This window comes from Nanorana parkeri, unplaced genomic scaffold (assembly GCF_000935625.1).
Source record: "Nanorana parkeri isolate BGI_ZX_2015 unplaced genomic scaffold, ASM93562v1 scaffold1019, whole genome shotgun sequence".
Taxonomy (NCBI): Eukaryota; Metazoa; Chordata; class Amphibia; order Anura; family Dicroglossidae; genus Nanorana; species Nanorana parkeri.
In genome coordinates this window covers 397814-415305 of record NW_017307287.1, presented here as the reverse complement: position 1 = coordinate 415305, position 17492 = coordinate 397814, and the positions used below count along the sequence as shown (strand labels likewise).

Sequence of the window (17492 nt, the reverse complement as noted above, 5' to 3'; positions counted from 1 at the left end):
TGTTTGTAAGGACAAAGGAAAATAAAAGTTACAACAAAGTCCTTGAAAAGTTTATATCCTAAATAAACCATGAGGAATATTAATGCCTTTCTTGTGGTAGCTCCTGAATGCTATTTGGATGTTTTATTTCTGAATTGAGCTTACCTGCCTAGAGTCTTCCTTGATTGATCGGAGGATTTATAAAGATTGTAAAGTTTACACTGCAACGTGATTGGATGAATAGTCCTAATGGGTAAACAAAATCTGCTGAGCATTCCCAGGGCCGTTTAATTCCCAAAATTCTATTACAATTGATTTTTCTTTACAGGGTTAGAATTATAAACAGGTTTGGTAACATTTTTACTGTCTTTTAAATGCACATAATGGTCTAAAACTTAAAAGCAGACCTAAATGCACTGTTTGATTGGGTGACTATGTGTCAAATAAGGTTTAATGTTGATAAATGTAAAGTTATGCTAGGGGAAGTACAATTGGGAGAGTCAATAATCAGTAAGGATCTGAGTGTCCTATTAGGACATTGAGGTCACTACAAAGGACAAGGGAGCATTCTTTTAATCTGGAGGAAAAGAGGCTTAACCTTAGGGAATGGATTCTTCACAGTTAGAGCTGTAAAAATGTGGAATATGCTACCCCAGGATCTAGTTCTAGCTAACTTGGATAATTGTTTTAAAAACTGAATGCATTCCTTAAGGTGAAACAAAATACCTAGATATTAACATGTTATAAGGAAAAAAACAACAGAGATTGTTAATCAAGGTAATAGCTAATTGCCTTAGGGAATAACAAAGAAATGTTTCTCGCTGTGGGAACAAATTGAACTATAAACTTTATAGGGGTGTTTTGCCTTCATCTGGATCAACTGTGGGTAACTGGGGGCCACTGTGAGCATGGGGTTCTGTTAATAGGGTTTTTCTATTTGACAAAATAGAAAAACCCTATAACAAAAAGTTTTGCTCTATAGGTTGAAATCGATGGACTTGTGTCTTTTTCTCAACATGACTACGTAACTATGTAAAAAAGAAATCTGTAGACTACTTTGTATATTTTTGGCCTGGTCATCACCACCTTTACAGGTTTCGATATAGGTTAATTACATAATTCTAACTTTAATGTTTATCTTACAATCACTTTATGCATAACAGCAAAAGTGATTAGGGAACAAGCAGAAGCTATAGCACACTTAGAAAATAGCCAAATAGTCTTTCCATACTTCAAAATACCATACTTGTTCAAATGTTATCTCCAGAAAACAAACTCAGAACGAACACACTGCTGCAGTCTGCTCCTGTCCCAGTACACAAATGATTGCATAATGTAATTCACTGTTTTGTAGACTGAATTGTAGATTGTACTAAATTCTTCCTCCAGCATACATATTGGAGAAAAAGTGTAGCTATTGCCCACAGGAATCAACATCCTTGTACACTGACCATGGTGGTCATAGCGTGACAGTGGATTTTAAAACTGGACTTTTTTTGTCATTCTCAAAGTGATATCTGCGTTTTTCCAACTTTGGTCACTTTTTCATATGTCACCAACAATTACATTGATGAGCTTTCAGTGGGAACCAGCAGATTAAATCACCTGAAAAATATATATTGTTTAAGTCCCTGAAGTAGAACAGTATATGTCTTTATTTCCTCCTACAGAGTCATATTGATGGTGTCACTTTCTTATACCTGTATTTCCCAGCTGTCTCTGCAAAATTATATATGATACCCATCTAGAAATAATGACACCTTCTTTTGGCTTTGTAATGATTTGGGCAATTCCATGGCTATCACAGGAAATAGGAAAATGCTATCCAAATGTAGGAGTATTAGAAACTCCTGTAATGGAAGGAACTTGATGACAGGAGCAGGGTAAAATCCAGGGAAGTGTAAGATGAAAAACTCTTAACACACTGCAAACACAAAGAAGATCATGTACAGTGTAAGAAATAAATAAAAGGAAGTACACTATGTTGTCAGCTGATGTAAATGTAACTGGGGGAGCAGAAGCCAGGACAGTTTGGTCATCACCATTGCTGTTGGAGGTATAGGTATAGACTACCTATACTTGTGCTGCCATATATGACTTATGCTGCCTTCTATAAACAAAAGGAACACATGGAGTTGTAATAAATGGGATACATACAAACAGACAGTATCAGAAGCCAGATCAGATGCCATAACCGATATGGGTCAGATCAAAATAGGCAAGGCAGATATGCCTGGCCTAAACACAAGAAACTAAAGTTCTGGAGTTAGTACAGACTAACTCAGACAGATGCCCCACAGATTAGTTGCATGTGAAGGAAGACTGACAGTGCAGAAGTTAGAATAAAATAATAAAAGCACACCAGATTTGAGGCAATTAAATTACAAGTTTTGATGAGGAAAGGAACCAGCATTTGCTATGGAAGGAGCCAGCATTGTTATAGCTTTGTCATTGTCATTATTTTTATTTTTTTTTTATTTTGTGTGTTTGCCATATTATCTGATAGACCTTTTATTAGGACTACATCAAATTATTAAGTTAAAATAAGTTACGATCTTTTATGGAAATAAATATTTTGCGTGAGTTTACTGTTAACTTAGCTATGATACTGAGTAGTACAGCCAGTTCCAGCATCAATTTTAACAACTGCATGGTGTAAAAGGAACCAGAACAGCTGGCTCTGCACTGTTTAAAAAAAAAAAAAAAACTTGTACAATTTCTTTTGCAGCTGATATGTTTACTATCGATGGCTAAACAAATGTCAATTCAAAAGAACAAAGTTTCAACATGTACTTTTGAGTGAAAGTTCTGTATTTGTGTATTTTAAGTGGAAATCCTTTTTAAAGACTGCCTGGCAGCAATAGTTGTAATGATTTTTTCAATATCCTCGTTTGTCTATGTCAAACTTATTTTTTTCTTGGCATAATTATTAAAAGTAACTAGTTCATGCTTTTCTTCTTTCAGCTTTATGTGGTGGAGATGTCAGAGGTCCAAGTGGCACAATTCTGTCTCCTGGTTACCCTGAGTTTTACCCAAACTCTTTGAACTGTACCTGGACAATTGAAGTGACCCACGGCAAAGGTAAAACTTCCTCTATAGAAATGTGTTTATTGTTATTGCATTGTTCCTATTAATAACAAGCCATTATTCAGATACACTAAAATATCATATATATTAGAAATTACGAGAGAATTTTGTGATTTTCATATAATAATTATCCTTACACGATAACTCACCTTTAAAACATGTGCATGTATATATATATATGTTCACTCTCATTAAAATACCCCATGGAAACACAAGTAATCTACTGGCTCTTGTAAATACAGATGATACAAATTTCTTGCTGAAACACATAGCAAACATAGAAATACTTGCAAACTCATCTGACTTTGGTAAATGTAAATCTGGTTGTAACATTGTAATTGCACTTTGTTGCATGTTCATTGTTGTGTTCACTTCTCTGTTATATATGCTTGTAAATGCTGCATGTTGTAGCACCAGCAGATTTTGAGTTTTCCGAGCCAAAATCTTGACACTGCGTTTTCTTGACGTGGGAGAAATAGGATTCAACATAATCAGAAAACCTTTAGAAACCTTTTCTGCCTTCTCTCACCTTTCCTTCTGTCCTCTCCTTTCCTCTTCTCTATCCTCACCTTCTCTTACTTCTCCTCCTGTCCTCTCATTCCTTCTTTTCACCCCTTCTCTCCTCTTTCCTCCTCTCTCCTCCTTCCCTATCTTCTCCACTCCACTTATATGTCCTTCTCTCTTCTCCCAGCCCTTTCCCTCTCTTCTACTTTTTTGGTTACTCCCTTCTCCTTGTTTCACATCCTCTCTTTTCCTCTCCTCCTTTTCTTTCCTCTTTTCTCCCCTTTCTTCCTACTCCTCTCTTCCATTCCATTACTTGCCTGTACCATCCATTCCTTACCATCAACCTGCAGTATTCTTTAATTCCAACCATTATTTCCTATATTCTTTTAAAACCTATCATAGAAATATTTACAGAAGCATATTACTGATTTGTGTTATGTGGTAAATACTGTTGCACTTACCTAATTAGTGTCTACAGTATATAAATGTTGGTTGCCAGTGCATGCTTCACTCCAGGGTGACTGTTATTGGTGGGAATTAAAATCTTTTTTACCTTCTCTCCCTGCTACTAACTATCATGTTTTGCATATTTTTGTTCTCTGTTCTTGCTTCAACTCCATTAAGAGAATTGCACAGTGCATTAAGTAGCATCATGAAGAACAAGGCAGTTGATGGCATTGCATTGATTAGGAGCACTCAAGTTGTGAAAGCTGTTACATTAAAAGAAACTTAATTGGAACAAAACCATTCATTCTCTACATTATGTCTGTGTATCATCTCTGCCTACAATGTCTTTTCTTATGTGCAACAATTATTGCATCATGGTTTTTGATGACCTGCGTTTTCTTACCACTTTCGAGGAAGAAGTTTTAAATTTTTTATGAACCTGCTTTTTGTCTGTGTATCTATTTAAAAGGGTTATGAAGTCTTCTTTTTTTAGAGAAATATATGTAAAAATGATCACTTTAATATTTACAAACAATACAACAATTCTGAATCACTCCAGCTACCCAGCACAGAAAATGTAACTCTAAATTAACATCTAGATTTAAATTACAGGTCAAAGCCCTTTATAGTTAAGTTCTCTTTGATGCAAATGTGAGTAGACTTTGTTCATGGCAAGAAAAAATAATTATGTGATTTGGGGATCCATATATACACCCACATAATTCATGTGAAGTATTAATATTAGAGTTAGGTCCAATGTAGAGGTTCACATTCACTGCCGCATTGGGTTTGGAGTGAACTTTTCATGTTTGTCAATCGCCCAAAAGGTGAACTTATGGGCAAGTTCTTGAATGAGTAAGGGGTACAAAGTACCACTACTAAGTACCAAAAAAATGAATGTGTAAATAATGACACATTTGAAAAGTCCAATGTTAAGTAATAAAAACCCTCCAAAATGTCCCACGCTGCACATCCATTGTCAGTCACATTATCCAGCAATCCAGATTTTTGTTGCATTGAAATAGGCACTCCAAGGTCAAACATGCTGGATGTCTTTTATTCAGACGCTAGGCAATCATAGAGACACAGTGGAAAAAAGCAACGTTTCGTGTCACTATGATTGCCTAGTGTCTGAATAAAAGATGTACAGCATGTTAAACCTTGGAGTGCAGGTGACTATTTCAATACTTCTGTGATTTGTGTGGCGCCATCCGCAGGTCATACCAGCACCCACCTTCATACTCGGATTACGGTCTGGAGTGTGGTGGGTCAAAGATTATTTGCAGATATGTGTCAATCTCAGTGAATCACGCCTGCAGACCGTCAAAAGAAAAAACCCCAACCGACAAGTTTGCACATTATGGGAGACTATCACCGAATGACAGCTCCAGGCCCTACATTGGAATATAAACAAAGAGGTGGTGTATAACTGCTGGTGTTATTGACCAAAAATAGACAGGTCCATTTCTGGTCAATGACATCACTGGTTTACCCTGCCCTTTTACAATTAGATGTCAGCTAGGGACCCTTCATTCTACACAGTCTAGGTATGGAAGTGCATGTGGTTAACGCCATATAACAGGACTGGGCCAATAAGAGCTGTCATACATGGAGTCTATAGCCCTCTATGAGCTACAACTCCCACAACTCATTGCATATACAGGCCTTTCAAATGGATCCAGATTAAAAAGCTTCAGGTGAACAGTGACGGCAGCCAATCAGCTGCCATCACTGTTTGAGTATTCTGTCAGTGAAACCACCATCACTGTCAGAATACATGGATGGGCAGAGATTTGCCCATCCATTAATTTTTCGTTCAGCCACTGAACAAAAAAATATGATTTTGTATGGCCATCATAAGTACTAAAGGTGCACATTACATTACATTAATACAGCCCCTCATCCACTCAACTTGTTCCATGTGGTGTAGCCATTAGGATCCATTCTTTTTTAATCATAGAATTTTTTTTATGTTGCATTACAATATGCAAAAAAAGCTTTGAATTGATATAGAAAGAACTTCAGCATGCTTTGCATGAGAAATATAAATTTAGCATCATGGCAAAGAATATGACAAATTGCAGAATAAAATTAGTAATGGGTGCCTAAATTAACATCAGTTGATTAAAGCTATCACTAAGGAAACAGGGAGACATGTATTTCTTCATTTTGTTGGCCTTTAATACTTACATAAGTTTAAATAATTCTTGGAAGACAATACCACCAAGAGAATAGGTTGGCATCCTTGGGCTCCATTCCCACAGGAGCGGTTGTCCACTGTGCGAATATGCGTGGAAAAGCTCTAAACATTAAAAAAAATGTGCTTTAAAGTGCATTGTTCAGACATTTGCGGTGGCCATGCGGTATGAAACCGTGTGTCCCACAAAATAGTACAAGCCCAATTTTTGGGGCGGATTCCGCACATTTGCAACTATAGTAATAGCCAAATATGAGCCAAAAAAGATTTGCGTTTGTGTGCCGTGCAGTCTTCCACACAGAAAACGCAAATACTATTATGTGGAGCCTAAGTAATATCAAAGATAAGCAAAGACGCTTAAGGTATTTATGAGCTCTGTGGTTAAAATTCTCTACAATAATACTTTAGTCTTTCATTGTCTCTGATCTCAACTTTGATCTATGGTGCTGTTAGGAAAACTCAGATGAGGTGAAAATGAGTCCTGGCTCTCTGGTGACATGGAAAATTAATGGTAACACCAATCTTCTTTGGAAAAAAATCTTATGTTATCTATGACATTTAGGTTAAAAATAAACATGCCATTTCAAGAATAAATCCAATTCATCAGATGATTTGGGGAATCCTCTCCAAAATGTTGTGAGCTGTGTACTGACATGTCATATATAAAAAGCTACACTTGGTATTATGATGAATTCCATTTAAATATAATTTTTATAGCACTATCATCTGATGCGGTGCTGCACACAGTAAGTAAAACATGTGAAAGGAGGTCTCATAGTCTCTGAAGTAAGTTGCTTTATATTATGTCAAAAAATGTTTGCCCTATATATAAAACACGCTCATATATTTACAGAGGTTCCAATAGTGGTCCCCACCTTTTAATCTATTATATAATATAGAAAAAGTGTAACCTCCATAAAGAGTGCTGTGACCCCTCCTCGACTCTCTGTAAAGACAATTACCCTGGCAATGACATAATATGGAATTTCCCAAAAACTATGTAATCTTTAATAAATTAGACCCACCACCAAAGATAAAAATACTTAAAAATCTCTCCGAATAGGGAATAAATACTGAGGTAGAGCCTGTTATGACCAATTTTTGTATATGATGTAATGCTATTATAAACATGTCAATGTAGGAGTCAATGCAAGTATCAATCTTAAAGGTGTTTGATGGTGCAAAGTTCAAATATAATTGAGTATACAAATGCAGTGATTGTGTTAGAATAAATTGCTGTTTGCAAAAAATCCAAAACCAAGACTCTGGTGTGGTCTCCATTATAGGACATGCACCACACAGTATACAGTATATCCGTATCCAGCACCAATCCTTATATGAGCAACAAACTTCACTGAGATCAACTGGGTTTAGCCAATATCTTGCCCAGAGAGGATGGCAGAGCATAAATCCATGGAAAGATAACAATTCACAGCAGCTCAATACATCATGGGGGCCAAAATACAGTAGCTCCCTTTTATGGAGGTTGCACTTTTTCTATATTAAATGCTGTGCAAAGTAGTAGAAAAAATTGAGAGGAGTACAATATATATAAGAGAAATACAATATATAAAAATGTTACAAAAGACTAATACATACAGTGTACAGGTTTTTTTTTTTAAATCAAACTATGAAACAACAAGAAACAATGTAAAAGGAGGGTCCTGCCCATTTGTGTTTACAGTCTAGAGCAGGGGTCAGCAACCTTTTACACACCGAGTGCCATTTTTGCAACCATCAGACAACCGAGTGCCATTTCAACCTTTCTCAAGAAACCCTGGAATAAATGTTTAGGTCTAAGGGAACCCCTGCTGCTAATAAATATTATATCAACAGCTCACAGTGCATTCGTATGTATGCTAAGTTGAAAAAGTAACAGAAAAAAAGTGACATAATTAGAAAAATAATAATGACCAGAAAATAATTGCAGAGAGTGAAAATTGTAGTTCTCCCTAACATTGGTGGTTTGTAGAGAAGTGACCCTTATACTGGTGTTGAGTGCCCTTGGTACACTGCTGGTCATTGAGAACAATACTCCTTAAATCTGTGGTCAGTGCAAAGAATGACACCCTCACGATAGTGGAAAAGATCACTGATGTCACTGGTAGTTTATCTGTTAGGCAGAGATTGCGGATTGTTAAAGGAAAAGGTGTTAAAAGTTATAGTTCACTTTTTTCAGGAATTAGACGCCACCAGAATAGAAAAGCATGTCCCCTACCCATGTTTCTGCGTAGAAGAGGTCTGGTGTTGTAAATTAGCTAGAGCTCTCTACTCAATAGAGAATATAAGCTTTGTTGATTGGAAAGCTCTAGCTCTGCCACAGTAGGAGGCATGTCAGATTTCAGGCGGGAGACCACTGCTTCCACATATGAGCATGCTTCCTTCTCTGCAGAATGCTGTTTATACCTGATGTTTATACCTCTAAACAATCCTATGTGGATTTCTGCTATTCAGCGTGTATAAGGCAATTGCGATTCTGCTCTAGTAAAAAATGAAAAAAAAAAATTTCTATCCTATGCAATGCTTTTGGTACAGAACATAGCATATTGACATCATTTTACATACACACAGAGCGATTTTCATAGTTATCATTACTATTCAACAGTATATAGTTGTGTAACCACCGTACATGTGTTTTCTATATAAAAAATGATATTCATTTGATTAAGAGTTTTTTTTTATTATTAAACTTTATTTAAGTCTGACATTACTTGACAACTTCCATCAAATTCATTCTTCCATAAAACTATGTGTGATGGTCTCATGTGATTTACCCTTCACTTTTAGCACTTACAACTCATTCATTCCAATGTCTTACACTGACCTTGCTGAGATGTACAGTTCTATCCTGTCCATACTAGATCTTTTTTAACCATCACAGTCCAGCTACCCTGACTTTTCCCCTAACTTGTGACCTTGGCTCCATTCCCAGACTGTCTTTTTCTCTAGTAAATGCCTTGCTATGAAAAATAATTAGCAGATTTTTTAAATTTGAGATTTAACCCAATAGCTAACTTTGATTTATATGTTCTATGATAGGAGTAGGAAACCTCAGCAGGCCAGCTGTGGTGGAACTACAAAAAAACATCATGCCTTTGCCTCTTGAAGTCATGGCTCTGGCTTTCAAAGTCTTCTAATACTTCAGGGGATTTGTAGTTATACCCTAATTGGTGTGCAAAGCTTGCCTCCTCCTGCTCTATGCTAACATTTTTTACAATACTGTATTTAAAAAAGTAAGATACTGAAGAGTGTCATTTAATCAGAGCTACAAAAGTACATGGTCACAGCTTTCTTAGTTTTTACTGGTTTGAAAACACTGGGTCTCGTTAAGTTTTTGGACTGTAAAAATGCTTTTTAATTGGGCTGCTGCAGAAGCATCAGTTAAAGCTGAACTTCAGCCTTACCTTTTTATTTCTAAAACTTGTAGTCATCTATATCTGTTAAATCTGAGTACACTCAATTCCCTGCAAACTTAAATCTCCCTAGTATAACCCTTTGAAGCTGCTTCAGCTATCTTGAGCCGACCTTCAGTTGTTGTCTAAACAACCTCCATCATTCATCAATCACTTGAACCATGGATCCATAACATCACTGGCCCCTTCCCCCAATTATTAGCATTCTCTGCCATCAATGATTTTGTTCCTGAGCTTTATGTGAAAGAGCACATCCAGGACAACCCTTTAGGTGTGCCTGCAACAAGTCAACTAATTGGCACATAAAAGGTCTGCAAAGGTGTTTGAGTTTTCTCCATCATAAATTGCTTAAATAGAAATGCTTAAATAATAACGACTTTCCTGTTAGCTTTGAAATAATTTGGAGACAAAAAATGTCTCAAACAAATGTTTTTCTTTTCTACACTGCATGCAATTATTATTGCAATTCTAGATATTCTTATTAATATGTCACAATACAGGCCTGATTTTATGTAGGTTTTGGAAATTGTTTCACATTTGCCTCTGCCCCATTTTTTTGTTATTTGCCCCCATTGTGTCACTGACTGCTGGTTCCACTCCAATGCATGTCTGAATAATGAAATATCTACACGTTTGGCTATCAGCCCAACATGTGTTTCTAGTCTTAACCCAGAGGGCTAATACAGTACTCCAGTCCTCCCCTGCTGAGGAACCTGTTGATTATCTGTTGTTTATGCCTTCCAACTGCCTGTACAACTTTTTTACTGTACAGAGCAGCTAACCATAGAAGGAAGAAATGGTTTCATTTCTCCTAAACTGCAAAGAGCCTCTTGACTCCTCTCAACATCCCCCCACATAGAAAAGGGCCAGAAAAATTAAAAAAAGGAAAAAGTTATCACAGTTTGCAGATTTTGGGGCTTGGTGCTGCCTTAGGCAATGGCCCTCAATTCCAAATATGGTCTTCTATCCATTGTGTAACATTTGACTGAAAAAAGTGGAAGCTAATAAAATATTTTTCTTTACCTTATGTCATTTTCATTTATTTTCATTTGTCCGTAATGAAATACATGACTCTTCTTTTAATACAGTAATACCATAGTTTAGTTGTTTACAATAATATTAACTGCACCTTTAAATTGCATTTATTTCTTTTAGGCGTTCAGTTCACCTTTCACACCTTTCATCTGGAAGATCTTCATGACTACTTACTAATCACTGAAAATGGTAGCTTTACCCAGCCTCTGGCACGGCTCACTGGCTCTGAACTCCCTGCAGCAATTAATGCCGGTCTCTATGGAAATTTCAGAGCTCAGTTGCGATTTATTTCTGATTTTTCAATATCATATGAAGGATTCAACATTACCTTTTCCGGTAAGGAAATTGTCAGCATACACTTTAAAATGTAATAGTCATCTTTCCTCTTCAATAATTTCAACAAAGAAAAAAGTTTAATAAGTCCTAAAAATAAGTTACCCTTATTTAAGAGAACTTTTATTTTCTATAGCTTTAATAAAAAATGTTGCCTCTTTGTTTCCACATAAATATTCATACAAATCCATAGTAGATATAGAGCACTACCTGGTCTTAGAATGGAGATAAGTCAAAGCATTGGCGTTTTATTTATGTATTTTATGTATCTCTATGAATAAGCCGTTTGGTGAAGCATGTTAGAGTTGGAGGAGGCTGTGTTTGTTTACAACATGTTTTGACTTCGGGAATAAGACTTGTCCAGTTTGTGATATCAGTCAGTTGTGTGGCAATTGTTTACAAAGTTAAAAAAAACTTATTCAAGCACAGATTAAAGGGTGCTAAAACCCAAAAATAAAGAAACATTGCAAATAGTAGCTTATCCTCCATTAAATGTTGTGGGTTCAATCACATTGTCTTGCTAGTAAGAGTGTTTCCTGCAGTTCCTTTTGCTAGGGTAAACTTGTAGTCCACAGTGTGAACACCCATCCTAGAGTTACAATGCTGCTCCTGCTTAGAGAAGCACTAGGGAAGCTTGATTTCTATTAAGGCAACATAGTCTAAGATAACTGGGAATTGCATTGATAAGGGACAAAGCAGAAGCTGGCACCAAGAGCCCTTGAGACTTTATCTCCCATCATCCTTATGGTCATTAAAACAAAGTGCATGCATGACCAGTATAGAATTGAATCTGGTCTCTCCACCCTCAGCTGCCAATCGGTCCCTGGAGAAGGAGCAGGGGAATAAGCCACCCATGGGGTTCTGAACTGCTTCTTTGTGTTGGTGCTAAGAACATTGGCACATTGGCTTGTAAAGATCGACAAAAGCATGCCTGTAAGGGTTGTTCCAGGGTACCCTTCAAGATAATAGAGAAACCCTGAAAAAAGAAACAGAAGATAGGGACATTTTAAATGGAAATTGTAGAGAGATGTCAGGTGGAAAACAGAAGGCAAACAAAGTAAGCACAGTATGTATGCTGCTATAGGCATGTCTGTATGCCATATGTTTAAGTGGAGGGGTTAATAATCTTTTAAGTTGAAAATATACCAGTGTATTTGCTTTTGGCATTTCCATTAAAGATAGATATACATGGAATGTATATATGCAGAAAAATTTAATCACATATTTACACCATATGTCTTCAACTTGAATTTAAGGTGAAAAAATGTTTAAAGTGTATGCACAATGAAAAAAAGTACTTGTCTGCAATACATGCACATCTCCCCGTGTTTTGTTTCGTTAAAACTGCTGCAAGTACAAAAAAACATGAATTATAGAGATTTATATTGCTCAGAGCTATATTCTAATGTATGACAGTAAAGCTTAACTTTTAGTTTAAAAGATCCTTAACTTTCCTAATAATATGTATATTTATTTATTCAGAATACAACCTGGAACCATGTGAAGATCCAGGAAATCCGCAATATGGAAGAAGACAAGGCATCCATTTTGGAGTTGGAGATATCATAACATTTACTTGTTCATCTGGATATCGACTAGAAGGAATATCAGAAATTGTTTGTCTTGGCGGTGGGCGTCGTGTGTGGAGTGCACCTCTGCCAAGGTGTGTGGGTACGTGGTCAGCTGCTTTCATTTGCTTGTCTGTGTAGTCACTGTTCAGAGATGTTATGCAATTTTATTCTATTTGCACTTTTTTAAAATACCTATAACCAATCTATGACCAGTTTTGCGGGTGAGTTCATGGTGCTGATTTATGGAAGGAAAATAGGCTGTTAATTTTGCAATTTTGCAAGGACATTTGCCCTTTACATTGGAAGTTCCCTCTTATTTTAGTGAATGAGGTGACTTTCATCATCCAGTTTTGTGCAAGCAAGCATACTTTTGTTTACATTTTCCTTGCACATGATTGGATGTTCTTTGCCAAGTGAAATTTCACCACATTCATCAAGCTAACATAAACCTCCCCTGCAAAGTGTAAGTAAATCAAGCCATGTAAAATGTTTAGCTCAACATAAAGCTTATAGATTTGGGTGGACTTTGCTTGACTGAATCATTTGCTGGCTTTTTACATCTCTCACAGACAATGGTGAGATTTCCCTGTGTTACCTATGCCTCTCACCCTTGTACATGTGTCATCCTTTGTCACCTAGATTGTCTATTTATTAAACTGAGCATTTGTATCATCCATCAGAGTACCGTGACACCATCATTTGGTATTGTAATTGCTGTGGCTGTTAGGCAGAAAACATATCTCACCACTGGAATCATGAGAAATATAAGAAACCAGCATGTGATGCAACATGCCAGCAACCACACAAAAGTAGTCTGTTTTAATTGGGTTTTAGGTGTTTTAGTATAGATGTTAGTAATTACATGTAAACAAAAAAATAACAGCATTCATCATTCTTTAAAAACAAAAATTGCTCACAAGATTTTTTTCACGTTGCTGTCGTCCAATGTGTACAACGCTACTATTTTGATTTTTAAATATACAACCGTTTACTTGCAAAGTTAAAGTGTTTCCCTTGCTTGACATTTTTTTTTTACATTTTGGATACAGCATAGGAGGGTAAGAAAATTGTTTTTATTGCTGTCTATCTCCTTTAATTTTGGAGAGATCTCCTCTTACTTCCTTGCTGTGTCTCTGGAACAGTGAAAATCCCCCCAACAGGGCATAAACAGCAATAAAGACTTGAACTAGAGATTTGAATATAGCAAATTAAATGGGGTAAAGACCATGGGCAGTATAAAAACTATATTAAAATACTTATGTTGATCTATTAGATGCATGGTCCAACACCTGTGTAGCAACCATAGTTTTATCATCACCAATAACATTACAAAGATTAAGGTACGGCAGAGTAGACTTTTCACAAAAGCACATAAGTAAACTGTCACAATGCTTTTTGACCACCATTGAATCCAATTGAAAAATCACTAAACGTTCCCACAGGCAAGTTATCACAGAATGGATACTTAAACCTAAACATACTTAAGATTGAAGCAGTGAAATACAGTTAATGTATTTCTTGAGTCTGTGACATCAAGAAAGTTGAGCTTAAGGCATTATGTACCATGATTGTTGCTTCCCAGTAATGATTACAGTGCAGCTGTGGTGTGAGAAAAATATCAGCATCAGTAATGTTTAGTTATATTGGATTCTGAAATCTTTATTGGTGTTAGTCCAGTCTGTCTGTGCTGTACACTCACAAATGTGCTAAGATAGATCAGAACGCTAGAGATTTTGTTCTGAATATCTGGAAAAATGTGGAGAAGTTACACAAATAAAGACTTAGCCATAGGCAGCCGAGTGACTAACCGACCTGAAGCAAAGTAAGCCGAACGCTGTTCGGCTTTTCACTTCAGGCTGGTACGGCTGATTCCAGCCATATATCGGCTAAAATCAGCAATACATCCGTTGGCTTCGGCTGGCTTTGGGTCGGCCGAACATGCTCAGAATGTTCGGCTGACCCGAAGTGCAGAAGGAGTTGGACTCAGCCGATCCAACATCCAGCCGAACAGCAGTGAGTGAATAGCCGAATGCCATTGAGGGTCATTCGGCTTGGCTGTTCTGCTCAGTACCTCTGTGGTACCAAGCAGAATAGAAAAACAGTTTAAAAAGTAGTAAAAAATAATATAGAAAACCATTGGGCGGAGCTAGCAGTGACAACTAGCTCCGGCCAGCTGTTTTCTATTGGCCAAGAGGTTCTGCTGCCGTCAGATTAAGAACAAAAATCACCATAGGAATGCATAGCTACGTTCCTATTGGCTATTTCACTTTGCATTAGCCAATAGCAAACTAACTATTGTGCCTGCCATCTGCTGCTGTCAATCACTAGAGGGGACCTGATGGAGAACTTCAGGTCCCCTCTGCTGATTGACAGCAGCTAGTTTGCTATTGGCTATTGCAAATTGAAATAGCCAATAGGAATCTAGCTTTGCATTCCTATGGTGATTTTTTTTAATTCTGACGGTAGCTAATGACTCCGATGTCAGGAGTAAAAAAAAAAGAAGAAAACAGAGCAGGGAAAGGTTTACTCTGCTCGATCGAGCAGAGTAAACCTTTCTGTGAGAAAGTGTTTCTCTCCTGGGCGGCCGGGAGCCGCTATCTAATAGCGGAAGACTCCCGGAGCGTCCGGGAGAGTTGGGCTGTCTGGAGATCAGTGTCCCTGGTTACCAGGGACGCTGATCTGTCTGTGCAAGTGGCCGGAGCCAGCCATGACATGACGTCTGGCTCCGCCCAGCAGTCAGTAGCAGGCTGTCGACCGTTCGGCCAGTTCCGGCTTTCCCCTCGGCAATCGATTTACAATTCTCTGCTGCTAACATGAATAGGTTAAATCATGATCCATAGTACACAACATGTAGCTGTACTATGGATCATTTAACCTATTCATGTTAGCAGGGCAGAATTGTAACTCTATTACTGTAGTGTACTGGAAGTGTGTACCAGGTTAAATGATCCACAGCACACTCTTCCAGTACACTGCAGCTCCGACAAGCTCTCATGACAGTTCAGCATCCCCTGGTCACTAGGTAACCAGGGGACGCTGAACTGTCATTACACACTGAGAACTCGGCGGAGCCGCCGTGATATCACGGAGGCTCCGCCGTGTTCTCAGTGTAATGACAGATCAGCGTCCCCTGGTTACATGGTAACCAGGGGATGCTGATCTGTCTCTGGTGTTTGGCCAGCTTCCGCTTTCACCTCAGCTCAGTCGAGCCGAAGCATATGCCTTCGGCTCGACTGAGCTGCTCAGCCGACTTCGGGAGCTTAGGGCTATAGTGAATAGCCTGTACAGCAGCCCTTCAGTTCTACTGAACCGAAGGGGTCCTGGGGCCGAAGCTAGCCGAAGGATCATTTGAAGCTAGGGCTAGATCCTTCGGCAGCTTAGTGAATAGACCCCTTAGACTTTATTTGATCAGATGTACATTCTACAGTTATATTTGCAATAATATATAATATTTTATGGTCCATCAGCTATCTAGATATTTAAATGCCATATAATGATTCTTTTTAAATACGTTACTCTACGAGGCATGTCAAAATGTATACCAAACAAATTATTTTGTTTGAATGGCATATGGTATGGATACGATTAGAATAAAATATTTGTTTGGGCTACCTTAATATCAATGTAGAACAACTGGCTTACTTCCAAAGGTATGGTGACACAAACTAAAGGGACAGTATAGGAAAGAGAAAATGAGTGAAATGGAGGACAAAGCAAAGGGAAGAGCCATTTATCATGACCCAATCACACATATCAACTATACTGTACATATCAACATATCAACTACTGTACATATCAACATATCAACTATACTGTACATATCAACATATCAACTATACTGTACACACATTTTTAAGATTGCAAGCTCTCACAAGGAGGGACTTTCTAACCCTCTTGTCATTAACAGTTTTGTAACTGTTCCTTCACCCTCTTTATGATAAAGTGCTGCAGAAATTGTTGGTGCTATATAAATCTTAGATAACAATAATAATAGTAATAATGTTCTGTCCATCATTAAATGACTTCAATTGGCAGGTCCTAAAGATTTATGTCCCTGATCCAGCATCATTGAAGACTTGCCTGAAAAGTAAAGCTGGCCATACAACTATAGATTTTCTGCAGATTTTCTATGGTCATATGGAAAAAGTGCAACAGATTCCTCCCTCTACGCTAAATTGTGTGGATGGAGGAATCTCCCGCTGGGCCAAGCTTCAGTATCTTGCTAGTTGGCTCTGCTGGCTGTCAAAATACCTGAACAATCTGATTAGATGCAAGCATTGATCAGGTATTTTGAGAGCCAGTGGGGCCGACTAGCAAGACACTGAAGCTTGGCCCAGTGGGAGATTCCACCATCCACACAATTTAATGTAGTTAAAGATTTAACATTATCATTGATTTCACACACCTGTGCTGAGTCTTGGGGAGGTAATCAAATGGGATGAATTAAATTGACCACACACATGGCAACTTTTAGGCAATTTCAAACACTTTCAATGGACTGGGAATCGAACATGTAATTGAAGGTGATTGCCTGAAACCAAGCAATCTACCACCCATGAGTGCAATTTCAATCTTATCTGCCTGGTATCATTATTTTATGTCTTTGAGTGTTTTGAGATTTAAAAAAATTGGGTTTGATTTACTAGAAGCAAATAGGCCGTTCAATTTGCAAGGGACTTTGCACGGGAACTTGTTTTTTCTTTGCACATGATTGGTTAATCTTTGCAAAGTGATATTTTGCCACATTTACTAAACTCACTTCCCTTACAACAAAGTGCAAAGTTAACAGCCTATTTGCTTTAGGTAAGATGAGTTGATTCATGACATATGGCCAAGTCTAGAAGGTTATTATTAGCCCGTTTGTCTGTAAAGGCAGTTTGCAATTCAATGTTGCTGCATATACAGTATATACATTTTTCCAGTCCT

General features: G+C 37.5%; 1 protein-coding gene across 1 annotated transcript in view; it reads left to right on the top strand.

The window, feature by feature from the left end:
* Positions 1-17492, top strand: part of CSMD3 (CUB and Sushi multiple domains 3) — a 576345-nt gene that overhangs the window by 178346 nt on the left and 380507 nt on the right. The window contains exons 16-18 of the mRNA XM_018567203.1: positions 2944-3060; positions 10783-10998; positions 12478-12666. Of these exons, the coding sequence (XP_018422705.1) occupies positions 2944-3060; positions 10783-10998; positions 12478-12666 (522 nt within the window). The remainder of the gene's footprint in view (positions 1-2943; positions 3061-10782; positions 10999-12477; positions 12667-17492) is intronic.